The sequence below is a fragment of the Vidua chalybeata genome, chromosome 28, assembly GCF_026979565.1.
Source record: "Vidua chalybeata isolate OUT-0048 chromosome 28, bVidCha1 merged haplotype, whole genome shotgun sequence".
Classification (NCBI taxonomy): Eukaryota; Metazoa; Chordata; class Aves; order Passeriformes; family Viduidae; genus Vidua; species Vidua chalybeata.
This window is the reverse complement of record NC_071557.1, coordinates 4,338,313-4,365,425: the sequence shown is the minus strand read 5'-3', so window position 1 is coordinate 4,365,425 and position 27,113 is coordinate 4,338,313. Positions and strand designations below refer to the sequence as shown.

Below are 27,113 nucleotides of genomic sequence, written 5' to 3'. Positions count from 1 at the left end.
GATAAAACACGGATCCCAAAACTCTTGGAATAATGATAAACCATTGATCCCAAAACTCTGGGAGAGGGGATAAACCACAGATCCCAAAACTGTGGGATAGGGGATAAACCACAGATCCCAAAATTCTAGGACAGGATAAACCACAGATCCCAAAACTCTGGGACAGGATAAACCGCAGATCCCAAAATTCTAGGACAGGATAAACCATGGATCCCAAAACTCTTGTAATGATGATAAACCATTGATCCCAAAACTCTGGAAATAGGGGATAAACCACAGATCCCAAAACTCTGGAATAGGGGATAAACCACAGATCCCAAAACTCTGGGATAGGGGATAAACCACAGATCCCAAAAATCTGGAATAGGGGATAAACCACAGATCCCAAAACTTTGGGATAGGGGATAAACCACAGATCCCAGAATTCTAAGACAGGATAAACCAAAGATCCCAAAACTCTTGGAATAATGATAAACCACAGATCCCAAAACTCTGGAATAGGGGATAAACCACAGATCCCAAAACTCTGGAATAGGGGATAAACCACAGATCCCAAAACTCTGGGACAGGATAAACCACAGATCCCAAAACTCCTGGAATAATGATAAACCATTGATCCCAAAACTCTGGGAGAGGGGATAAACCACAGATCCCAAAACTCCTGGAATAATGATAAACCATTGATCCCAAAACTCTGGGAGAGGGGATAAACCACAGATCCCAAAACTCTGGGACTGGACAATCCACAGATCCCAAAACTCTGGGAGAGACGAAACCCACGCGGAATAAGCGCACGGCTCAACCACAACTCCCAGAACCCGCCGAACCCATCACAAACCCCACCCAGCACCAAACCGCGCCAAAATTCCCGCCAAAACCACCAAATCCCGGGAAACCCAGGCGGGATGAAGGCCCACCTTGAGTCTGGATGGGGTTGAAGAAGGGGAACTTGTCCTGGTAGAGGCTCTCGAAGGCGCTGTTCCGCAGCGCCGACACCGGCAGCGGCTGCAGGTCCAGCAGCTCCGTGGGCGGCGGGTATTTCTCCGGAAGGATCAGGTGCCGGAAGGAAACGGGAAGTTGGGTCTCGCAGGCTGGAGGATGGAAAGAATTCCTGGAATTTTCCAGGTGGGTGGATCTGGATCTGCCACGGGGGTGAGGTGTGGAGGGATGGGGGTGGGGTTGTGGGGTTGGGAAGAGGGGAAGGGCGTGGGAAATGGATTCCGGAGGTTTGGGTGAGGGGTTAAATCTGGAATTCCAAAGGTTTGGGAATAGGGATAAAAAAGAGATTCCAAAGGTTTGGGAGAGGGGATAAAAACCAGATTCCAAAGGATTAAAAACAGATTCCAAAGGTTTGGGAGAGGAGATAAAAATCAGATTCCAAAGGTTTGGGAGAGGGGATAAAAATCAGATTCCAAAGGTTTGGGAATAGGGATAAAAACCAGATTCCGAAGGATAAAAAACAGATTCCAAAGGTTTGGGAGAGGAGATAAAAATCAAATTCCAAAGGTTTGGGAACAGGGATAAAAACTGGATTCCAAAGGATAAAAACCAGATTCCAATGGTTTGGGAGAGGGGATAAATCTGGAATTTTAAAGGTTTTGGAGAAGGGATAAACCCAGAATCCCAAAGGTTTGGGAATATGGAAAAAAACCAGATTCCAACACTCTGGGAATAGGGATAAAAAACAGATTCCAAAGGTTTGGGAATAGGGATAAAAAACAGATTCCAAAGGTTTGGGAGAGGAGATAAAAATCAGATTCCAAAGGTTTGGGAATAGGGATAAAAACCAGATTCCGAAGGATAAAAAACAGATTCCAAAGGTTTGGGAGAGGGGATAAGTCTGGAATTTTAAAGGTTTTGGAGAAGGGATAAACCCAGAATCCCAAAGGTTTGGGAATAGGGATAAATCTGGAATTCCAAAGGTTTGGGAATAGGGATAAATCTGGAATTCCAAAGGTTTGGGAATAGGTTAAAAAACAGACTCCAACACTCTGGGAATAGGGATAAAAAACAGATTCCAAAGGTTTGGGAATAGGGATAAAAAACAGAGTCCAAAGGTTTGGGAATAGGGATAAATCTGGAATTCCAAAGGTTTGGGAATAGGGATGAATCTGGAATTCCAAAGGTTTGGGAATAGGGGAAAAAAACAGACTCCAAAGGTTTGGGAGAGGGGATAGACCTGGAATCCCAAAGCTCTGGGAGAAGGGATAAAAAGTCCCAGGAAAAGCCAGGAATAAAACCCAATAAAGAGGTACTCATAAAGCTATAAAACCCAGAATAAACCACAGAAAAAACAGGAATAAACACCAGGGAAAAAAAAAAGGAATAAACCCCAAGAAAAACCAGGAATAAACCCCACGAAAAACCAGGAATAAACCCCACGAAAAACCAGGAATAAATGCCAGGAAAAACCAGGAATAAACCCAGGAAAAGGGGCACTCTAAGAACCTTAAAATCTGGAATAAACCCAGGAAAAAACCAGGAATAAACTCCAGGAAAAAACTGGAATATAAACCAGGAATAAAACCAGGAAGAGGAGCACTCACAGAGCTATAAAAGCTGGAATAAACCCCAGGAAAAACCAGGGATAAACCCAGGAAAAGCCAGGAATAAAGCCCAGGGAAAAACAGAAATAAAACCAAGAAAAACCCAGAAAAATCCCAGGAAAAACCAGAAATAAAAGCAGAAAAAAAGAGGAATAAAAGCAGAAAAAAAGAGGAATAAAGGCAGAAAAAAACAGGAATAAAAGCAGAAGAAAACAGGAATAAAAGCAGGAATAAACCCAGGAAAAAGGGCACTCACAGAGCCAGCGGTCGGACACCACCCGGATGAAATACTGGGGGGGCAGGGGCTCGAAGACAGGCACAAAAAATGTCACCAGGTGCTCATCCTGGGCATATTTGGCCTTGAGCAGGAAATATTCGTGGTGCAGGATCACCTCGCTGTCCACGTCCTCCACCAGGATCCAGAAAGCCTCAGAGGAGCCGTGAACCTGGAAAAAAAAAAAGGAGAAATTCTCAATTCCCTGTCCCCTCACAATTCTAAGTGTTCCGGCCCCAAAGTGGCTCCTTTTTGTCCCAGTATCGTGTTTTGCCACGTGGTTTTTTAAAACCAAACCCCAGATTTTCTGGTTTTGCACATTTTCCCTGATGATTTTCACAATCTTGCAACATAAATCCCATTTTCACCCTCAATCAGGGCATTTTCCCCTCATGATTTTCACGTCCCAGCCCCAAAATCCCCCCTTTTCCCTCACGATTTCCACCCCCAGCCCATAAATCCCATTTTTCCCCCAAAAAGGGAATTTTCCCTCATGATTTCTACCCTCACCTCCAGAATTCCCCATTTTTCCGCATGATTTTCACAATCCAGCCCTAAATTTCCCCCTTTTTCCCCTCAATCAGGGCATTTTCCCCTCGTAATTTCCACATCCCAGCCACAGAATTCCCCATTTTCCCTCACAATTTCCACACCTCACCCGCAAAATCCCCCATTTTCCCTCATGATTTTCACAATTAGGCCCCAAAATCCCCCTTTTTCCTCAAATCAGGGCATTTTCCCCTCATGATTTTCAAAATCCAGCACCCATTAATCCCATTTTCGCCTCCAAGCAGGAAATTTTCCCTCACGATTTCCACTCCCCCACCCCCAGAATTCCCCATTTTCCCTCACAATTTCCACATCCCAGCCCCATAAATCCCCTTTTTCCCACCCAATGAGGGCATTTTCCCCTCATAATTTCCACACCCCAGGCCCAGAATTCCCCATTTTCCTTCACATTTTCCACCCTCCATTCCCAAAATCCTCATTTTCCCTCACAATTTCCACCCCCTCATTCCAAAAATCCCCCATTTTCCCTCACAATTTCCACTCCAATTTCCATTTCCCTCCATTTCCCTCACATTTCCCTCCTTTTCCCTCACAATTTCCATTCCAAAAATCCCCCATTTTCCCTCATGATTTCCACACCCCAGGCCCAGAATTCCCCATTTTCCCTCATGATTTCCACCCCCACATTTCAAAAAATCCCCCATTTCCCCTCACTATTTCCACCCCCCACCCCCAAATCCCCCATTTCCCCTCACAATTTCCACAATCCAGCCCCAAAATTCCCCCTTTTCCCCCCAATCAGGGCATTTTCCCCTCATAATTTCCACACCCCAGGCCCAAAATCCCCCATTTCCCCTCACAATTTCCACCCCAACTCCATTCCAAAAATCCCCCATTTTCCCTCATGATTTCCACACCCCAGGCCCAGAATTCCACATTTTCCCCTCACGATTCCCACCCCAACATTTCAAAAAATCCCCCATTTTCCCTCATGATTTCCACCCTCCATTCCCAAAATTCCCCATTCCCCCTCACAATTTCCACCCCCACCCCATTCCAAAAATCCCCCATTTACCTCGCAATTCCCACCCTCCATTCCCAAATCCCCCATTTTCCCTCATGATTTCCACACCCCAGGCTCAGAATTCCCCTTTTCCCCTCAATTTCCACACCCCAGGCCCAGAATTCCCCATTCCCCCTCACAATTTCCACCCCCCACCCCAAAATCCCCCGTTTCCCCTCACAATTTCCACCCTAACCCCCAAATCCCCCGTTTCCCCTCACAATTTCCACCCCCCACCCCAAAATCCCCCATTTCCCCTCATGATTTCCACCCTCCATTCCCAAAATCCCCCATTTCCCCTCACAATTTCCACCCTAACCCCAAAATCTCCCATTTCCCCTCACAATTTCCACCCTAACCCCAAATCCCCCGTTTCCCCTCACAATTTCCACCCTAACCCCCAAATCCCCCGTTTCCCCTCACAATTTCCACCCCCCACCCCCAAATCCCCCGTTTCCCCTCACAATTTCCACCCCAACCCCAAATCCCCCCATTTCCCCTCACTCTTTCCACAATCCCGGATTTCCCACCTTCTCGTCCCACTGGAAGTCGGGCGCGATGGTGAGCTCCACCTTGAGCGTGGAGCGCGTGATGGGCTGCAGGTGCACGGACAGCTCCAGCTTGGGGAACAGGTGCACGTATTTATGGATGGTTTTCCCCATTTTCGGCATCCGGATCAGCTCTCCTGCGAGGGGAGCGGGAAATAAAACATAAGGGATGGGGACAGGGAGGATCCCAAAAAAAGCGGGATTCCGAGGGGGAGGCCTCTGCTCCAGACACTCTGAGAAATTTCTGGAGGAATTATCCCATTTCTGAAAGGAAATCCCCAATTTCTGGAGAAATTCCCCCAATTTCTGAGGGAAAATCCCCAATTTCTAAGGGAAATTCCTGGAGAAATTCCCCCAGTTCTGAGGGGAAATCTCCCATTTCTGAGGGAAAATTCCCTATTTCAGAGGGAAAATTCCCCATTTCTGAGGGAAAATCCTGGAGAAATTACCCCAATTCTGAGGGGAAATTCCCCATTTCTGAGGGAAAATCCTGGAGAAATTACCCCATTTCTGAGTGAAATTTCCCAATTTCCTAGGAGAAATCCTGGAGAAATTCTCCCATTTCTGAGGGAAAATTCCCCATTTCTGAGGGAAAATCCCCAATATCTGAGGGAAAATCCTGGAGAAATTCCCTCATTTCTGAGGGAAATGCCCCCATTTCTGAGGGAAAATCCTGGAGAAATTCCCCCATTTCTGAGGGAAAATTCCTCCATTTCTGAAGGAAATTCCTGGAGAAATTTCCCCAGTCCTGAGTGAAATTCCTCGATTTCTGAGGGAAAATTCCCCATTTCTGAGGGAAAATTCCTCATTTTTGAGGGAAAATCCTGGAGAAATTCGCCACCCTCAAAACAAAGAATTTTTTCGCAAAATCTCATCTAGACCAGGATTTGGGGGATTTTAGCCTGAATTTAGGGGATTTTAGTCTGGATTCAGTGGGTTTTATCCCAAATTTAGGGGATTTTAGTCCAAATTCAGGAGATTTTAACCCAGATTTGGGGGATTTTAGCCTGAATTCAGGGGATTCTCTCATGCCATAATCCCAAACCCCTCCCCAGCCTGGATTTTGGGGATTTGAGCACAAATTTAGGGGATTTTAGCCCAAATTTTGGGGATTATTTTAGCCTGAATTTTGGGGATTATTTTAGCCTGAATTTAGGGGATTTTAACCTGGATTTGGGGTGTTTTAGCCCAAATTTTGGGGATTTTAGCCCAAATTCAGGGGATTTTAGCCTGAATTCAGGGGATTCTCCCATGCCATAATCCCAAACCCCTCCCAGCCCGGATTTTGGGGATTTTCGCCCGAATTTAGGGGATTTTAGCCCAAATTTGGGGGATTATTTTAGCCCAAATTTAGGGGATTTTAACCTGGATTCGGGGGATTTTAGCCCAAATTCAGGGGATTTTAGCCTCAATTCAGGGGATTCTCCCATGCCATAATCCCAAACCCCTCCCCAGCCTGGATTTTGGGGATTTTAGCCTGGATTTTGGGGATTTTAGCCCAAATTTTGGGGATTTTAGCCTCAATTTGGGGGACTTTAACCTGAATTTAGGGGATTTTAGCCCAAATTCTGGGGATTTTAGCCTGAACTCAGGGGATTCTCCCGTGCCACAATCCCAAACCCCTCCCCAGCCTGGATTTTGGGGATTTTAGCCCAAATTTGGGGGATTTTAGCCTGAATTTTGGGGATTTTAGCCTGAATTTTGGGGATTTTAACTTGTATTTGGGGGATATTAGCCCAAATTTTGGGGATTTTAGCCCAAATTCAGAGGATTTTAACCTGAATTCAGGGGATTCTCCCATGCCATAATCCCAAACCCCACCCCAGCCTGGATTTTGGGGATTTTAGCCCAAATTTTGGGGATTTTACCCTGAATTCAGGGGTTTTAGTCTTGATTCAGGGGATTTTAACCTGGATTTTGGGGATTTTAGCCCAAATTTGGGGGATTTTAGCCTGAATTTAGGGGATTTTAACCTGGATTTTGGGGATTTTAGCCCAAATTTGGGGGATTTTAGCCTGAACTTAGGGGATTTTAACCTGGATTTTGGGGATTTTAGCCCAAATTTGGGGGATTTTAGCCTGAATTTAGGGGATTTTAACCTGAATTTGGGGGATTTTAGCCCAAATTCTGGGGATTTTAGCCCGAACTCAGGGGATTCTCCCGTGCCACAATCCCAAACCCCTCCCCAGCCTGGATTTGGGCGATTTCCCCCCGTTTCGGCACCGATCTCGTTGTGGTTGAGGTCGTAGAGGCGCTCGAAGGGGAAGTTCTTCTTCTCGATCTTCTTCACCACCTCCTCGGGCAGCTTCTTGAACTGGCGCAGGGGACACATGGACTGCCACCTGCGGGGACAAGGCGGGCGGCTCAGGGGACACCGGGAACGGCGGGGATTCCGGGGAATTCCGCGGGGAATTCCGCGGGGCCGGGGCTCACATGCGCTTGTCGATCATCTTGCAGAGGTTGAGCGTCTTGTCGGTGAGCTGGGCCCAGCCGCGGTTCAGGACGATCTCAAAGATGGCTCTCATCAGCCTCCCGGCCGACTGCGCGACACGGAAGGGATTTGGGGGCGCGTCCGGGACATTCCCAAATTCCCATCCCACCCCGCGTGCCAGCCTGGAGGGCTTTGGGGTGGGAATGACCCAAAATCCCAAGCGGTGTCACCACAACTGGTGGTTGGCCTTGGACACTTCCAGGGATCCCAGGTCCTTTGGGAATTCCATTCCAGCCCCTCTCCCAATATTTCTTCCCAAAATCCCGCCTAGATCTCCACATGGAACCATGGAATGTTTTGGCTTTGAAGGAACACCAAGGTTCTCCCAGTGCCACCACGGGTCCCACTTTCCACTGTCCCAGGTGGCTCCAACCTGATCTTGGACAATTCCTGGGATCCCAGGTCCTTTGGGAATTCCATCCCAGCCCCTCAAAGGGAAAAATCCCTTCCCAAAATCCCACCTAAATCTCCACATGGAACCATGGAATGCTTTGTGTTGGAAGGAACCTTAAAGCTCATCTGGTCCCACCATGGGCAGGGACATTTTCCACTGAATCAGGTGGCTCCAACTTGCCCTTGGACTTTTCCAGGGATGGGGCAGCCACAGCTTCTCTGGGAATTCCATCCCAGCCCCTCTCCCAATATTTCTTCCCAAAATCCCGCCTAGATCTCCACATGGAACCATGGAATGTTTTGGCTTTGAAGGGACACCAAGGTTCTCCCAGTGCCACCACAGGTCCCAGACTTTCCACTGTCCCAGGTGGCTCCATCCTGGTCTTGGGGACATTTCCAGGGATCCCAGCTGCTCTGGGAATTCCATCCCAGCCCCTCACCAATCCCACTGGGAATTCTGAAGGAATTCCCGGCTCACCTGGGTGACGTAGACCATGTCGGCCATGAGGGCGAAGCCCTCCAGCTTCAGCTGCGAGATGAAGGCCTGGAGCAGGACGTTGATCTGGGAACAGCCATGGAAAAGCTCTCAGGGAATATCCCGGGAAAGCTGCTTTGCCTGGAGCTTAATTCCCAAGGAAATCTCCTTTTCCTCATTCCAAATTTCCCATGAAAGCTGCTTTTCCTGCTCCCAATTTTCCCAGGAAAGCTTCTTTTCCTGGTTCCTGATTTTCCATGAAAGCTGCTTTTCTTGGCTCCTTATTCCCAAGGAAATCTCCTTTTCCATGTTCCTAATTTTCCATGAAAACTGCTTTTCCTGGTGCCAAATTTCCAAGGAAACTGCTTTTCCTGGTTCCTAATTCCCAAGAGAATTTCCTTTTCCTGGTACAAAATTCCCAAGAGAATTTCCTTTTCCTGGTGCCAAATCCTTGGAAAAGCTGCTTTACCTTGTGCCAAATTTCCCAGGAAATCTGCTTTTCCTGTTCCCAAATTTCCCAGGAAATCTGCTTTTCCTGTTGCCAAATTTCCTGGGAAATCTCCTTTTCCTGTTCCCAAATTCCCGGGAAATCTCCTTTTCCTGTTCCCAAATTTCCCAGGAAATCTGCTTTTCCTGTTCCCAAATTTCCCAGGAAATCTGCTTTTCCTGTTGCCAAATTTCCTGGGAAATCTCCTTTTCCTGTTCCCCAATTTCCCTGGAAATCTCCTTTTTCTGTTCCCAAATTCCTGGGAAATCTGTTTTTCCTGTTCCCAAATTTCCCAGAAAAGCTGCTTTTCCCCGATCCTCATTCCCAAGGAAATTTCCTTTTTCCCCAATCCCACGGATCTCCTGGATCTCTCGGAGCTTCCCAGCCCCGTCCAGGACATCCCAGAGAGGGAAGAGAGCAGAATTCCCACCGGGAATTCCCAGCAGGGCTCACCTTGGCACTGGGCTCCTCGATGCTCTCCTTCACCGGGATCGGGACTCGCTCCAGAAGTTTCTGCAGCTCCAGCTTCTCCTCCTGGGGGAAACAGGGATGGCTGATGGGTGATGTTGGGTGATGTTGGGTGATGTTGGGTGTTGTTGGGTGTTGGGTGATGGCTGTTGGGTATTGTTGGGTGTTGTTGGGTGATGTTGGGTGTTGTTGGGTGTTGGGTATGGGCTGTTGGACATTGGGTGTTGAGTGTTGGGTTTTGGGCCCGTTGAGCCCGGACCCGTGCCCAGAAGAGCTCGATCTCACTCAGGGTGGGTTTCAGCACTTGGGTGTTGGGTGATGGCTGTTTGATGCTGGGTGATGTTTGTTGTGTGATGGCTGTTTGGTGTTGGGTGATGGGTGATGGGTGTTGGGTGTTTTTGGGTGAGCGCTGTTGGACACTGGGTGTTGAGTGTTGGGTGATAGCTGTTGGGGGCTGTTGGGTGCTGGCTGTTGGGTGATGGGTGATGGCTGTTGGGTGTTTTTGGGTGAGCGCTGTTGGACACTGGGTGTTGAGTGTTGGGTGTTGAGCATTGCCCATTCCCATGCCTGGAAGAGCTCGATTTCACTCAGGGTGGGTTTCAGCACTTGGGTGTTGGGTGTTTGACATTGGGTGATGGGTGTTGGGTGACGGCTGTTGTGTGTTGTTGGGTGATGGCTGATGGCTGTTGTTGGGTGTTTGATGTTGGACGTTGGGTGTTTGATGTTGGACGTTGGGTGTTGGGTGTTGCCCGTTCCCTACCTCGCGCACGGTGATGTTGCGGAACTCCGAGGACAGGGAGAAGACGCGGAAGAGCTCGATCTCGCTCAGGGTGGGTTTCAGCAGCTGGTTGTACGTCTGCACCGTCTCGTTGGTGATGTAGTAATGGCTGGCGATGCGGCCCAGCTCCGTCACCTGCCGGGACAGCCGGGAAAAGGGCGGGAACGGTCAGGATAAACCACGGGAATGGGCAGGATAAACCATGGGAATGGTCAGGATAAACCACGGGAACGGTCGGGATAAACCACGGGAACAGTCGGGATAAACCACGGGAATGGTTGGGATAAACCACAGGAATGGCCAGGAGAAACCCATAGGAACAGCTGGGATAAACCACAGGAATGGTCATGGTAAACCACAGAAACAGTCGGGATAAACCATGGGAATGGGTCAGGATAAACCACAGGAACAGTTGGGATAAACCATGGGAATGGTTGGGAGAAACCATGGGAATGGTTGGGAGAAACTACAGGAATGGTCGGGATAAACCACAGGAACGGTCAGGATAAACCATGGGAACAGTCAGGATAAACCACGGGAATGGTCAGGAGAAACCACGGGAATGGCCAGGAGAAACCCACAGGAACCTCCCACCTAAAATCCCCATTTTTTTCTGCCATCCCACCTACAAATTCCCCTTTTTTTTTCCCCTCCCACCTAAAAATACCCTTTTTTTTGGCCATCCCACCTAGAATTTCCCATTTTTTCCCTTCCCACCTACAAATCCCCATTTTTTTGGCCGTCCCACCTGGAAATTCCCGGTTTTCTTGTCGTACTTGACCAGGTTGTTCTTGTCGAGCATCAAGGCCGCCGTGTGGACGAGGTCGAGGCGCCGCTGCTCCAGGAGCGGATCCGCCTTCAGCTCGTCGTGGGAGATGCCGTAAAGGTTCGGCGAGCGCAGCATGCGGATGTACAGGTAGGTGTAGCCCAGCCAGTTCACCGCATCCTACGCAATTCCCAAATCCTCAGTCAGCCCTGGCAGCTCCTGCCACCGCCGGGAAGCACCGGGGGAGCCCCAAATTCCCCAGGAAATCTGCTTTTCCTCAACATAATTCCCAAGGAAATCTGCCTTTCCTGAACATAATTCCCAAGGAAATCTCCTTTTTTTTGGTGTCTAATTCCCAAGGAAATCTGCTTTTCCTGGTGTCCAACTTCCCAGGAAATCTGCTTTTCCTGGTACCTAGTTCCCAAGGAAATCTGGTTTTCCTCATTCCAAATTTTCCAGGAAATCTGCTTTCCTGTACATAATTCCCAAATAAATCTGCATTTCTGCTCCCTAAACTCCCAAGGAATTTATCTCAGGTGGGTTTGGGCATGGAATTTTTGAGGAATTATCTCAAGAGGGTTTGGGAAGGAATTCTTGAGGAGCCATCTCAGCAGGGTTTGGTCATAGAATTCTTGAGGAATTATCTCTGCAGGGTTTGGGCACGGAATTTTTGAAGAATTATCTCAGGTGGGTTTGGGCATGGAATTCTTGAGGAATTATCTCTGCATGGTTTGGGCATGGACTTATCTCAGGGAGCAGAACCACGGCCACAAATCCCTACGGAAAATCTGGAATTTCGTCCCACCTTGGCATTTTGGACATTCCCCAGCACGGCCTCGGCGTTGAGCATGTCCGGGAGCTTGGCCACCATCTGGCTCTCGATGGGCAGCTGCTGGTTGAGCAGGGACAGGTAATACTGGAGCTCTCCGTGGGAAGTGATGAGAATTCCTTCTCCTTTCGTGTCGTACTGGGGCCTCCCGGCACGGCCCAACATCTGGAACAGGGAGAAACAGCTCAGGGAACTGGGAATTCTTGAGGGATCATCTCAGGTGGGTTTGGACATGGAGTTATCTCAGGTGGGTTTGGGCATGGAATTACCTCAGGTGAGTTTGGGCAAGGAGCTATTGAGGAGTTATCTCAGCAGGGTTTGGGCATGGAATTCTTGAGGGATTATCTCAGGTGGGTTTGGGCATGGAATTCTGGAGGAAGCATCTCAAGTGGGTGGGCATGGAATTCTTGAGGAATTATCTCAGGTCGGTTTGGGCAAGGAGCTCTTGAGGAGTTATCTCAGGTGGGTTTGGGCATGGAATTCTTGAGGGATTATCTCAGGTGGGTTTGGGCATGGAAATCTTGAAGAATTATCTCAGGTGGGTTTGGGAAGGAATTCTGGAGGAAGTATCTCACATGGGTTTGGGCATGGAATCCTTGCAGAATTATCTGGAAGGATCTGGACATGGAATTCTTGAGGAACTTCTCCCCCTCCCCTCCAACCCCACGGCACCAAGAAGAACAAGGAGAAACCCCAAAACTGGGATTCTGGATGGGATTTGAAGCCGGGAGGGTCCCGGGACGTTGCCAGGTCCCACCTGGAGGATGTCCAGCGCTCCCAGCTCCGTCCAGCGCCCCTTCTCCGGGCTGTAGACCTGCGTGCCCTTGATGATCACCGTGTGCGCCGGCAGGTTCACGCCCCAGGCCAGCGTGGCCGTGGACACCAGGACCTGCAGGAAAACTGGGGTCAGATCCAGCAGGAAGCTCCAAATCCATCCAAAACCAGGGATCAGGTCCAGCAGGAACCTCCAAATCCACCCAGGAACCTCCAAAGCCAACCAGGAACTTCCAAATTAATCCAAAAACCTCCAAATCCAACCAAAAACCTCCAAATCCAACCAGGAACCTCCAAATCCAACCAAAAACCTCCAAATCCAACCAGGAACCTCCAAATCCAACCAAAAACCTCCAAATCCAACCAGGAACCGCCAAATTCACCTAAAAACCTCCAAATCCAACCAGGAACCTCCAAATCCAACCAGGAACCTCCAAATCCATCCAAAACCAGGGATCAGGTCCAGCAGGAACCTCCAAATCCACCCAGGAACCGCCAAGGCCAACCAGGAACTTCCAAATTAATCCAAAAACCTCCAAATCCAACCGAAAACCTCCAACTCCAACCAGGAACCTCCAAATCCAACCAAAAACCTCCAAATCCAACCAGGAACCTCCAAATCCAACCAAAAACCTCCAAATTCACGTAAAACCCTCCAAATCCAACCAGGAACCTCCAAATCCATCCAAAACCAGGGAGCAGGTCCAGCAGGAACCTCCAAATTCAACCAGGAACCTCCAAATCCAACCAGGAACTTCCAAATTCACCTAAAAACCTCCAAATTCACCCAGGAACCTCCAAATCCAACCAGGAACCTCCAAATTCATCAGAAAAACTCAAAATTCAACTAGGAACCTCTAAATCCACCCAAAACCAGGGATCAGATCCAGCAGGAACCTTCAAATCCCACCAGGAACCTCCAGATTCATCCAAAAACCTCCAAATTCAACCAAAAACCTCCAAATCCACCCCAAAACCCACCCAAGAACCTCCATCCAAAAATCTGCTTTTCCTGAATTCCCATTTCCCACTTTTTCACCCAAAAACCTCAGTTTTCATCTCCCGTTTTCTCCTGGAGGAAAATCCCCTTTTTCCACATCAGAGCAGGATCCCAAATTTCATCCCAAACCAAAAAAATTTTTGGGATTCGATCCCGGAATTCCGCCCTCACCTGGATGTGTTTGTCGGCGAAGAGATCCTCCACCAAGGTGCGGTCGACGCGCGTCATGCCGGCGTGGTGGATGGCGAAGCCGTAGGGAAGGAGATCCTTCAGCTCCAGGTTCTGCAGGAAAACCCAGCCCCAAGAATTCCAGGAAAAAATTCCAAGGGAAAAATTTGGGATCAGCAGAGCTTGGATGGGGTAGAAAAATCCAAGTGGCACGTCCGGCAAAAATCCCTCGGGAATGGGAGATCAACCAACTTTGCCACAAAGGAGTTTTCTCCATTTTCCCAAATCTTCCCAGATTTTTCCAAACTTGTCCCAAATTTTCCCAGATTTTTCAAAGTTTTCCCCGATTTTCCCAAATTTTCCCCATTTCTTCCCAATTCGCCCCAATTTCCCCAAATTTTCCAATTTTTCCCAGATTTTCCTAATTTTTCCCAGTGTTCCAAATTTCCCTGCAATTTTCCCAAATTTCCCCCAAACTTCCCCGATTTTTGCAGATTTTTCCCACTTTTTCCCCGATTTCCCCAAATTTTCCCCCGATTTTCCCAAATCTTTCCAAAATTTCCCCATGTTCCCCAATTTTCCCGATTTTTCCCAATTTCCCTTAATTTTCCCTGCTGTATTTTCCCAATTTTCCCTGCCAGATTTTCCCAATTTTTCCCAATTTCCTGCCGGATTTTCCTGGTTTTCCCAAATTTTCTCTGCCAGATTTCCCCAGTTTTTCCCAATTTTCCCTGCCAGATTTTCCTGGATTTTCCTGATTTTTCCCAATTTTCCCTGATTTTTCCCTGCTGTATTTTCCCAATTTTCCCTGCTGAATTTCCCTGATTTTTCCCTGCTGTATTTTCCCAATTTTCCCTGCTGAATTTCCCTGATTTTTCCGTGCTGTATTTTCCCTGATTTTTCCCTGCCAGATTTTCCCAATTTTCCCTGCCAGATTTTCCCAATTTTTCCCAATTTTCCCCGATTTTTCCCTGCTGTATTTTCCCAGTTTTCCCTGATTTTTCCCTGCTGTATTTTCCCAGTTTTCTCTGCTGTATTTTCCTTATTTTTCCCTGCTATATTTTCCCAATTTTCCGTGCCAGATTTTCCCAATTTCCCCCAATTTTTCCCTGCTGTATTTTCCGGATTTTCCCCCGCTGTATTTTCCCTATTTCCCGTGCCGTTTTTCCCGATTTCCCCCCGTTTTTCCCCGATTTCCCCCGTGCCCACCTTGCACTGCTCGGCCTCGGTGCGCAGCACCTCGGTGGAGGCCGAGCCCTCCCTGAGGAAGAGCCCCAGCGTGTCCTTCTCCAGGCACATGTCCCGGATGGCGCGCGCCGTCTTGCCCGTCTCCTTCCGCGAGTGCACGAACACCAGCACCTGCAAAAACCGGGATCAGCCCGGGATCGGCCTGGGAGAAACTGGGAAAAGAGTCTGGGAGAAACTGGGAAAAGAGTCTGGGAAAAACTGGGATCGGCCTGGGAATAACTGGGAAAAGAGTCTGGGAAAAACTGGGAAAAGAGTCTGGGAAAAACTGGGAAAAGAGTCTGGGAAAAACTGGGAAAAACTGGGATCAGCCCGGGATCAGCCTGGGAAAAACTGGGAAAAGAGCTGGGATCAGCCCGGGGAAACTGGGAAAAGAGCTGGGATCAGCCTGGGAAAAACTGGGAAAAGAGTCTGGGATCAGCCCAGGATCGGACTGGGAAAAACTGGGAAAAGAGTCTGGGAAAAACCGGGATCAGCCCGGGACCGGCCTGGGAGAAACTGGGAAAAGAGTCTGGGAAAAACTGGGAAAAGAGTCTGGGAAAAACTGGGAAAAACTGGGATCAGCCCGGGATCAGCCTGGGAAAAACTGGGAAAAGAGCTGGGATCAGCCCGGGGAAACTGGGAAAAGAGCTGGGATCAGCCTGGGAAAAACTGGGAAAAGAGTCTGGGATCAGCCTGGGAAAAACTGGGAAAAGAGCTGGGATCAGCCTGGGATCGGCCTGGGAAAAACTGGGAAAAGAGCGGAAAAGAGCTGGGATCAGCCCGGGAGAAGAGCTGGGATCAGCCTGGGGAAAACTGGGAAAAGAGCTGGGATCAGACTGGGAAAAACTGGGAAAGAGCTGGGATCAGCCCGGGGAAACTGGGAAAAGAGCTGGGATCAGTCTGGGAAAAAATCTGGGATCAGACTGGGATCAGCCTGGAAAAAACTGGGAAAAGAGCTGTGATCGGCCTGGGATCGGCCTGGGATCAAATGGGGAAAAATTGGGAGAAAATGAGGGAAAATTGGAAAAAATGGGTAAAAAATGGGAAAAAATCTGGGGGGAAATTGGGGGAAAATGGGAAAACAATGGGGTATAATGGGGAAAAAATGGGGAAAATGGGGAAAAGATGGTGGAAAATGGGAAAAAATGGGAAAAATGGGGAAAAATGGAGGAAAATGGGGAAAGAATGGGAAACAAATGGGGGAAATGGGAGAAAATGGGGGGAAAATGGGAAAAATGGGAAAAATAGGGGGAAATGGGGGGGAAATTGGGGGGAAATGGGAAAATCCCATTATTTTTTTTTCCCGGGATCAAGGCAGTGCTGGGGCTGGGGTGGGACCTGGTTCTTGCCGGCGTGCTCCATGATCTTCTCGTAGACGATCTCGTTCATGATCTGGAAGCGCTTGATGGCTTTCTTCTCCGTGATGCCCACGTAGGTCTGCTCCAGCGGCACCGGCCGGAAGCTGGGAGGGGGAAAATCCGGGGATTTGTGGGGAAAAATCCATGGAAAACGGGGAAGAAATCCGGGGATTTGTGGGGAAAAATCCATGGAAAACGGGGAAAAAATCTGGGGATTTGTGGGGAAAAATAATGGAAAACAAGGAAAAAATCCGGGGATTTGTGGGGAAAAAATCCATGGAAAAAGGGGAAAAAATCCGGGGATTTGTGGGGAAAAATCGTGGAAAATGGGGAAAAAATCTGGGGATTTGTGGGGAAAAATAATGGAAAATGGGGAAAAAATCTGGGGATTTGTGGGAAAAAAATCCATGGAAAACAGGGAAAAAATCCGGGGATTTGTGGGAAAAAATAATGGAAAACGAGGAAAAAATCCGGGGATTTGTGGGAAAAATCCATGGAAAAAGGGGAAAAATCCAGGGGATGGATGGAAACAATCTGGGGGATTGATGGAAAAAAGCCGTGGAAAAGGGGGAAAAAAAATCAGTGGCAAAGGGGGAAAAAAATCCAGGGATTTATGGAAAAAATCTATGGAAAAGGGGGAAAAATCTGGGGGATTTATGGAAAAAAACCCCAGGGATTTGTGGGAAAAAAATCCATGGAAAATGGGGAAAAACTCAACTCAACCCAATCCAACCAGAGATCCCAAAAAAGCTTTTAACGACGCCCTCAAAGATCAAGAAATGGCTGGATGGAAATCCACGTGGAAATCCATCAGGAGAAGATGGAAAACTCATCTCTGGTCTTCTGAGTCCATGGAGAACCCAACGCAACTCAACCCAAGATCCCAAAAACGCTTTTAACGACGCCGCCAAAAATCCAACCACGAACGTCCACCTGGAATCCCACCTGGAAAAGCTTCTCCCGGATCCTCCCGTACCTGTTGTCGAAGTAGAACAAGCCCTTGGCCGGGTCCACCCGCAGGAAGGTGGCCACGTCCTCGTAGTTGGGCAGCGTGGCGCTGAGCCCCACCAGCCGCACGTCCTCCTGCGTCATCTCGATGTTGCGGATGGCCCTGGCCACCAGTGACTCCAGCACGGGCCCGCGGTCATCGTGGAGGAGGTGGATCTCATCCTGGGAGAAGGGGAGAGGTCATGGAATTGTCCTCCCCGATCGGGATTTGTGGCATCACAAAGTTCAGCTGGTTCCACCACGGGTGTCACGCCCGGATAGGTCCAAGGTTCTCCAGCCCCAAAGCTCAGACCCACCTTGCGGAATGCCTTGAGGAACCTCCTGAGGTTCTCCAGCCCCAAACCCCAGACCCACCTTGAGGAACACCTTGAGGAACCTCCTGAGCTTCACCACCCCAAGAACCTTGAGGTTCTCCACCCCAAACCCCAGATCCACCTTGAGGTTCTCCACCCCAAACCCCAGACCCACCTTGAGGTTTTCCAGCCCCAAACCCCAGATCTGCCTTGAGGAACATCTTAAGGAGCACCTTGAAGTTCTCTACCCCAAACCCCTTGATCCACCTTGAGCTTGTCCAGCCCAAACCGCAGCTCCACCTTGAGGTTCTCCACCCCAAAGCCCAGATCCACCTTGAGGAGCACCTTGAGGTTCTCCATCCTCAAACCCCAGACCCACCTTGAGCTTGTCCAGCTCCAAACCCCAGACCCACCTTGAAGTTCTCCACCCCAAACCCCAGACCCACCTTGAGGTTCTCCACCCCAAACCCCAGATCCACCTTGAGGTTCTCCACCCCAAACCCCAGACCCATCTTGAGGAACACCTTGAAGAACCTCCTGACCTTCTCCATCCCCAAACCCCATGATCCACCCTGAGGAACATCTTGAGGAGCACCTTGAGGTTCTCCACCCCAAAGCCCAGCTCCACCTTGAGGTTCTCCACCCCAAACCCCAGCTCCACCTTGAGGTTCTCCACCCCAAAGCCCAGCTCCACCTTGAGGTTCTCCAGCCCAAAGCCCAGCTCCTCCACCTTGAGGAGCACCTCGAGGAGCGCCCGGCCCCAGCTCCCCTGAGGAGCGCCATCCCCGCCGGCGGCAGGAGCTCACCAGGATGACCAGCCGCACCAGCTGGGTGTAGGTGCGCTCGCCGCCCTTGCGGGTGATGATGTCCCACTTCTCGGGCGTGCACACAATGATCTGCGTGGCGCTGATCTCCTCCTTGCACAGCTGGTGGTCCCCGGTCAGCTCGGCCACCGTGATCCCGTAGGTGGCCAAACGCTGGGAAAAAGCCGCGGGATGAGCGCGGGGAGATCTTCCCGTGGAGGAAGGACCCCAAAATCCCACCCCAAACTTCTCCTGGGGTGCTTTGAGGGGGTTCCCTCTTCTCCTGGTGTTCCCTGGGATGAGATCCCAAATCCCACCTGGATGTCCTCACCTGGATCTGACCCCATTCATCCCAAACCTTCCTTCAGATCCAATCCCACCCATCCCAAACCTCCCCTTGGACCCGATCCCAAATCCCCCCGGGGCTCCGACCCCAAACCTTCCCCTAGACCTGATCCCAAACCTCCCCTTGGACCCAATCCCAGATCTTCCCTAGGATCTGATCCCAAACCTTTCCTCAGACCTGATCCCAAACTTACCCTGGGACCTGATCCCGAACCTTGCCCCAGACCTGATCCCAAACCTCCCCTTGGACCTGATCCCAAACCTCCCCTTGGACCTGATCCCAAACCTCCCCTTGGACCCGATCCCAGACCTTCCCTGGGATCTGATCCCAAACCTTTCCTCAGACCTGATCCCAAACTTCCCCTGGGACCTGATCCCAAACTTCTCCTCAGACCCGATCCCAAACCTTCCCTGGGATCTGACCCCAAACCTTCCCTTAGACCTGACCCCAAACCTTCCCCCAGACCTGATCCCAAACCTTTCCTCAGACCTGATCCCAAACCTTTCCTCAGACCTGATCCCAAACTTCCCCTGGGACCTGATCCCAAACTTCTCCTCAGACCCGATCCCAAACCTTCCCTGGGATCTGACCCCAAACCTTCCCTTAGACCTGACCCCAAACCTTCCCCAGACCTGATCCCAAACCTTTCCTCAGACCTGATCCCAAACCTTTCCTCAGACCTGATCCCAAACTTCCCCTGGGACCTGATCCCAAACTTCTCCTCAGACCCGATCCCAAACCTTCCCTGGGATCTGACCCCAAACCTTCCCTTAGACCTGACCCCAAACTTCTCCTCAGACCTGATCCCAAACCTTTCCTGGGACCTGATCCCAAACCTTCCTTGGGATCTGATCCCAAACTTTCCCTTGGACCTGATCCCAAACCTTTCCTGGGATCTGATCCCGTTCATCCCAAACCCTTCAATGATGCCAAACCTCCCCTGGGACCTGATCCCAAACTTCCCCATGGACCTGATCCCAAACTTCTCCTCAGACCTGATCCCAAACATTTCCTGGGACCCAATCCCAAACTTCTCCTCAGACCTGATCCCAATCTTCTCCTTGGACTCAACCCCAAACCTTTCCTGGGATCTGATCCCGTTCATCGCAAACCCCTCAATGATGCCAAACCTCCCCTGGGACCTGATCCCAAACATCTCCTCAGACCTGATCCCAAACCTTCCCCCAGAGCTGATCCCAAATATCTCCTCAGACCTGATCCCAAACTTCCCCATGGACCGGATCCCAAACTTCTCCTCAGACCTGATCCCAACCTTCTCCTCGGACCCGATCCCAAGCATTTCCTGGGACCCGATCCCAAACCTCTCCTTGGACCCGGTCCCACACCCCGCCGGGTGTCAGCCCTCACCTTGCTGAAGCTCCCGACCATCTCCTGCACCAGGGACCTCATGGGCGCGATGTAGATGATCTTGAAGTCGTCCACGTTGATGGTGCCGTCCATGTTGATGTGTTTGCCGATCTCCCTCAGCATGCACATCAGCGCCACGTTGGTCTTCCCCGCGCCCTGCAACCGACACGTCCCGTCCCAAAAAAATCCCAAAAACTCCCGGAATCCTCTCAGCTCCAAGGTTCTCCAGCCCCAAAGCCCAGATCCACCTTGAGGAGCACCTTGAGGAACCTCCTGAGGTTCTCCAGCCCCAAAGCCCAGACCCACCTTGAGGAACCTCCTGAGCTTCTCCATCCCAAACCCCAGATCCACCTTGAGGAACCTCCTGAGTTTCTCCATCCCAAACCCCAGATCCACCTTGAGGAACACCTTGAGGAACCCCCTGAGCTTCTCCACTCCAAACCCCAGATCCACCTTGAGGAACACCTTGACGAACCTCCTGAGCTTCTCCAACCCAAACCCCAGATCCACCGTGAGGAACCTCCTGAGCTTCTCCATCCCAAACCCCAGATCCACCTTGAGGAACACGTTGACGAATGCCCTGAGGTTCTCCAGCCCCAAAGCCCAGATCCACCTTGAGGAACCTCCTGAGCTTCTCCATCCCAAAACCCAGATCCACCTTGAGGAACACCTTGAGGAACCTCCTGAGCTTCTCCACTCCAAACCCCAGATCCACCTTGAGGAACCTCCTGAGGTTCTCCATCCCAAACCCCAGATCTACCTTGGGGAACATCTTGAGGTTTTCGACCCCCAAACCCCAGATCCACCTTGAGGAACACCTTGAGGTTCTCCATCCCCAAACCCCAGATCCACCTTGAGGAACCCCCTGAGCTTCTCCAGCCCCAAAGCCCAGATCCACCTTGAGGAACACCTTGAGCTTCTCCACACCCAAAAAGGGTCACCCAGTTCACATCCATCCCAAAAAAAAACCCCCAAACCCCCCGGTGCGGGCCCTGACCGTGGGGGCGCAGAGCAGCAGGTTCTCATCATCCTCCTCTGCTTTTATCACCACTAAATTCACTTTTCACCTCTAACGCCAAAAAACCCCAAACCACCCAAAAACCCCAAACCACCCAAAAACCCCAAACCACCCAAAAACCCCAAAACCCCCAAAGCCCCCGGTGCGGGCCCTGACCGTGGGGGCGCAGAGCAGCAGGTTCTCGTCGCTCTCCAGCGCCGCGCGGAACAGTTTGCTCTGGATCCTGTTTGAGGGTTTTGAAGCCCTCAAATCCAGCCTGGGCGTATTTGGGGAGTTTCTCCACAGCAACCAATTGCTGGGGAGAGAGAAAAGAAAAATGAACATCGGGGAAGTCCAAAATTCCCGGGTTTTTCCAGGGAAAAAAGGGGAAAATTGGGGTTTTTCCAGGTTGGAAAAGTGGGAAAATTCAATTTTTGTGCATTAAGAGCCCATGGAAAAACAAAAGCTTCAAATTCCAAATTGAGTCTGGTGTTCAAAATGGGAAAAATCTGAATTAATGGGAATAAAAATTCCCTGATCCTAAATATTCCCATATCCTAAATGGAAAATTCTGAATTTTTTAGGGTTGGAAAATTGGGAAAATTCAAATTTATCCATTAAGGTTCCAGGGAAAAGGAAAATCTTCAAATTCAAGATTGAGTCTGGTGTTCAAAATGGGAAAAATCTGAATTAATGGGAATAAAAATTCCCTGATCCTAAAAAATTCCCACATCCTAAATGGAAAATTCTGAATTTTTTAGGGCTGGAAAAGTGGGAAAATTCAATTTTTGTGCATTAAGAGCCCATGGAAAAACAAAAGCTTCAAATTCCAAATTGATTCTGGTGTTAAAATGGGAAACATCTGAATTAATGGGAATAAAAATTTCCTGATCCTAAAAAATTCCCACATCCTAAATGGAAAATTCTGATTTTTTTTAGGGTTGGAAAATTGGGAAAATTCAAATTTATCCATTACAATTCCATGGAAAAACAAAATCTTCCAATTCCAAATTGATTCTGGTGGTCAGGGAAAATATCTGGGATTAATCCCAGCGTGGATTAAAAAAAAATTGTGGAAATAAATGGAAATAAATGGATTTTTTTTGGTTTTTTTTTTGGTTCCAAACCTTGTCAGCCCTAAAAGCTTTGGATTTTCATGGGAAAAATGGAAATAAATGGATTTTTTTCAGTATTTTTTTGGTTCCCAACCTCGTCGGCCCCGAAGGGTTTGGATTTTCATGGTAAAAAATGTAAATAAATGGATTTTTTTTATTTTTTTGGGGTTCCCAACCTCGTCGGCCCCGAAGGGTTTGGGTTTCATTGTGAAAAATGGAAATAAATGGATTTTTTTTTATTTTTTTGGGGTTCCCAACCTCGTCGGCCCCGAAGGGTTTGGATTTTCATTGTGAAAAATGGAAATAAATGGATTTTTTTTGATTTTAGGTTCCCAACCTCGTCGGCCCCGAAGGGTTTGGATTTTCATTGTGAAAAATGGAAATAAATGGATTTTTTTTGATTTTTTAGGTTCCCAACCTCGTCGGCCCCGAAGGGTTTGGATTTTCATTGTGAAAAATGGAAATAAATGGATTTTTTTTGATTTTTTAGGTTCCCAACCTCGTCGGCCCCGAAGGGTTTGGGTTTCATTGTGAAAAATGGAAATAAATGGATTTTTTTTTATTTTTTTGAGGTTCCCAACCTCGTCGGCCCCGAAGGGCTTGGGTTTCAGCGCCGGCACGTGAACCTCCTCGTAGCCCTTGCGCTGCCTCCGGAAGGAGCCGTCCGGGAGCTGGCAGCGCTTGTTGGCCATGAAGTGACTGCCCTGGGCAAACACCAGATCCTCCAAATCCAGCACCTGCCTGGGAGCCAGAGCCTGGAAAAAATGGGGAAAAAATGGGGAGAAATGGGGAAAAATGGGGGAAATATGGGGGAAATATGGGGGAAAAAAGGGGAAATAATGTGGAAATAATGAGGGAAATGGGGAATAAAGTGGAGAAATATGGGGGGAAATGGGGGGAAATAATGAGGGAAAATTTGGGGGAAAATGGGAAAAAATTGGGGAGAAATGGGGAGAAATAATGGGGGAAAAGGGCGGGAAATATGGGGGAATGGGGAAATATTGGGGGAAATATTGGGGGGAATATTGGGGGAATATTGGGGGGAAATAATGTGGAAATATGGGGGAAATGGGGAATAAAATTGGGGGGAAAAGGGGGAAAATATGGGGGTGAAAGGGGGGAAATATGGGTGAGAAATGGGGAAAATAGGGGAAATAATGGGGGGGAAATGGGGAAAATAATGGGGAAATATGGGGGGGAAATAACAGGGGAAAATAGGGAATAAAATGGAGAAATATGGGGGAAATATGGGCGGAAAATGGGAGAAATAATGGGGGGAAATGGGGAATAAATTTGGGGGAGATGGGGGAAAATATGGGGGAAAGGGGGAAATATGGGGAGAAAATGGGGGAAATGGGGGGAAATATTTGGGGTAAATGGGGAAAATAATGGGGGAAATAATGGGGAAATATGAGAGGAAAAGGGGGAAAATAATGGGGAAATATGGGGGGAAATAAGGGGGGAAATGGAAAAAAAATGGGGGAAAATGAGAAAATGTTGGGGGAAAAGGGGGAAATGGGGAAATGGGGAAAATAATGAGGAAAATGGGGAATAAAATGGAGACATATGGGGGAAATATGGGGGGAAATGGGGAAAATTTGGGGGAAATGGGAAAAAATTGGGGGGAAATGGGGAAATATTGGGGGGAAAATTGGGGGAGATATGGGGGAAAAGGGGGAAATAATGGGGGGAATGGGGGGAAATGGGAGGAAATAATACAGAAATATTGGGGGGGAAATGGGGGAAAATGGAGGAAAATGGGGGGGAATAGGGGACAACAATGGGGGAAATGGGGGGAAATGGGGGGAAAGGGGTAAAATGAGGGAAAATGGGGGAAATGCAGGGAAAAAGGTGGAAATTTGGGGGGAAAAGGGGTAAAATGAGAAAAATGGGGAAAAGGGGGGAAAATGGGAGGAAAATGGGGGAAATGCAGGGGAAAAGGTGGAAATTTGGGGGGGAAAGGGGTAAAATGAGAAAAATGGGGGGAAATGGGGAAAAAGGGGGGAAATGGGGGGGAAACAGGATAAAAATGGGGAAAAGGAAAAATGGGAATTGTTTCTCCTTATGTTTGAAGGGAAAGCTGCAGATTCCAGGTGGGAATCCATCTTCCCTGTGGGATCAAACCTTTTTTTGGGATAGCTGGGGGTGATTTGGGAGCAAATCCAAGGATTTTACCTCTCCTCCCTGATCCAGATCCATGGATTCCAGGTCAGTGTCCATGCGGGATTGGCGCACACGTTCCCGCCGGGAGCGCTCCTCCTGAGGGGAAAAATCGGGATTCAACCTCAGGTAAGGGCTCAGACTCCTCCAAGGTGCTCCTGTTCCCTCAATTTCTTTAGGAATATCCATCAAAAAACCAGGAATGATAATTTTTATAAACGGTGAATAACTATTTTTATGAACTGGGAATAATCATTTTTGGCGGGAAAACTGAATTTCCCCTCACAAAAATGGCTCCTGCCAGGAGGGATCGTCCTGAGGGGAAAAATTGGGATTGAGGTTCAACCTCCTCCAAAGTGCTCCTGTTCCCTCAATTTCTTTGGGAAAATCCATCAAAAGACCAGGAATGATAATTTTTATAAACGGTGAATAACTATTTTTATGAACTGGGAATAATAATTTTAGGCGGGAAAATCGAATTTCCCCTCATAAAAATTGCTCCAAACGTGAGTGATCCTCCTGAGGGGAAAAATCCCCCTCCAAACTTCTTATATTTCCTCAATTTCTTTGGGAAAAGGCACCCAAAAACCAGGAAGAACCATTTTAATAATCCAGGAATAATCATTTTAGGTGGGAAAACCAAATTTCCCCTCACAAATGGGGCTCCCAACAGAAGCGTTCCTCCTGAGGGGAAAAATCGGGATTCAACCTCAGGTAAGAAGCTCAGACTCCTCCAAAGTGCTGCTGTTCCCTCCATTTGTTAGGAATAAAATAACCATTTCCATAAACTGGGAATAATCATTTTGATAAACTGGGAATAACCATTTTTATGAACTGGGAATAATCATTTTAGACGGGAAAACTGAATTTCCCCTCACAAAAATGGCTCCCACTGGGAGGGATCCTCCTGAGGGGAAAAATTGGGATTGAAGTTCACCCTCCTCCAAGGTGCTGCTGTTCCCTCAATTTTTCAGGAATAAACCAGGAAAAACCATTTTTATAAAATAGGATTCACCATTTTAGGCGGGAAAATGGAATTTCCCCTCATGAATTTGGCTCCTGCCAGGAGCGTTCCTCTTGAGGGGAAAAATTCGGATTGAGACTCACTCTTCTCCAAACTGCTGCTACTCCCTCAATTTATTTGGGAAAATCCATCAAAAAGCAGGAATAATAATTTTGATAAACTGGGAATAACCATTTTTGGCGGGAAAATGGAATTTCCCCTCACAAAAATGGCTCCTGCCAGGAGGGATCGTCCTGAGGGGAAAAATTGGGATTAAGGCTCACCCTCCTCCAAGGTGCTGCTGTTCTCTCAATTTCTTTGGAAAAAAGCAACCAAAAACCAGGAAGAACCATTTTAATAATCCAGGAATAATCATTTTAGGTGGGAAAACTAAATTTCCCCTCACAAAAATGGGGCTCCCAACAGAAGCGCTTCTCCTGAGGGGAAAAATCGAGATTCAACCTCAGGTAAGGGCTCAGACTCCTCCAAAGTGCTGCTGTTCCCTCCATTTGTTAGGAATAAAATAACCATTTTGATAAACTGGGAATAATCATTTTGATAAACTGGGAATGACCATTTTGATAAACTGGGAATAATCATTTTTGGTGGGAAAATTGAATTTCCCCTCACAAAAATGGCTCCCACTGGGAGGGATCCTCCTGAGGGGAAAAATTGGGATTGAAGTTCACCCTCCTCCAAGGTGCTCCTGTTCCCTCAATTTCTTTGGGAATATCCATCAAAAAACCAGGAATAACCATTGATAAACCAGGAACAACCTTTTGGGATATTTTGTGGGATTTAGGGCATTTCAGGCAGATTTTTTGTGGGATTTTGAAGGGAAAACAAACTCTGAGAAAGCCGAAGCGGCCCACGACAGCGTCGCTTCCCCACAGATTTTTGGGGGATTCCAGCCCCGTTTCCAACCCCAACCCCAAATCCCATAAATCCCACAAATCCCACAATTAACCAGGAACAACCTTTTGGGATATTTTGTGGGATTTGGGGCATTTCAGGCTGATTTTTGGTGGGATTTTGAAGGAAAAGCAAATCCTTGGAAAGCCGTAAGGGGCCACACCAGCATCAATTCCCAGAGATTTTTGGGGGATTCCAGCCCCTTTTCCAACCCCAACCCCAAATCCCATAAATCCCACAAAAAAATCAGGAACAGTTATTTGGGATATTTTGTGGGATTTGGGGCATTTCAGGCGGATTTTTTGCGCAATTTTGAAGGAAAAACAAACTCTGAGAAAGCACAAACTTCGCTTCCCCAGAGATTTTTGGGGGATTCCAGCCCCTTTTCCAACCCCAACCCCTATAAATCCCACAATTAACCAGGAACAACCTTTTGGGATATTTTGTGGGATTTGGGGCATTTCAGGCTGATTTTTGGTGGGATTTTGAAGGAAAAGCAAATCCTTGGAAAGCCAAAATGGCTCATGACAGCGTCGCTTCCCCAGAGATTTTTGGGGGATTCCAGCCCCCAAATCCCATAAATCCCACAATTAACCAGGAACAACCTTTTGGGATATTTTATGGGATTTGGGGCATTTCAGGCTGATTTTTGGTGGGATTTTGAAGGGAAAATAAACCCACAGAAACCAAAGGGGCCCACGGCAGCATCGCTTCCCCACAGATTTTTGGGGGATTCCAGCCCCATTTCCAACCCCAACCCCAAATCCTATAAATCCCACATAAAACCAGGAACAACCTTTTGGGATATTTTGTGGGATTTGGGGCATTTCAGGCTGATTTTTGGTGGGATTTTGAAGGAAAAATAAACTCTGATAAAGCCAAAGCGGGCACGACAGCGTCGCTTCGCCACAGATTTTTGGGGGATTCCAGCCCCTTTTCCAACCACAACCCCA

The 27,113-nt window shown here is 48.5% G+C and overlaps 1 protein-coding gene across 1 annotated transcript in view; it reads right to left on the bottom strand.

The window, feature by feature from the left end:
• The window catches only part of SNRNP200 (small nuclear ribonucleoprotein U5 subunit 200), a 71,384-nt gene that overhangs the window by 22,712 nt on the left and 21,559 nt on the right, over window positions 1-27,113 (bottom strand). The window contains 21 exon segments of the mRNA XM_053966459.1: window positions 918-1,091; window positions 2,803-2,992; window positions 4,924-5,078; window positions 7,165-7,283; window positions 7,375-7,481; window positions 8,304-8,387; window positions 9,241-9,321; window positions 10,016-10,168; window positions 10,782-10,979; window positions 11,605-11,793; window positions 12,386-12,517; window positions 13,574-13,684; window positions 14,780-14,929; window positions 16,136-16,259; window positions 17,132-17,325; window positions 18,263-18,433; window positions 19,974-20,129; window positions 21,148-21,219; window positions 21,221-21,286; window positions 22,667-22,840; window positions 24,261-24,344. Of these exon segments, the coding sequence (XP_053822434.1) occupies window positions 918-1,091; window positions 2,803-2,992; window positions 4,924-5,078; window positions 7,165-7,283; window positions 7,375-7,481; window positions 8,304-8,387; window positions 9,241-9,321; window positions 10,016-10,168; window positions 10,782-10,979; window positions 11,605-11,793; window positions 12,386-12,517; window positions 13,574-13,684; window positions 14,780-14,929; window positions 16,136-16,259; window positions 17,132-17,325; window positions 18,263-18,433; window positions 19,974-20,129; window positions 21,148-21,219; window positions 21,221-21,286; window positions 22,667-22,840; window positions 24,261-24,344 (2,884 nt within the window).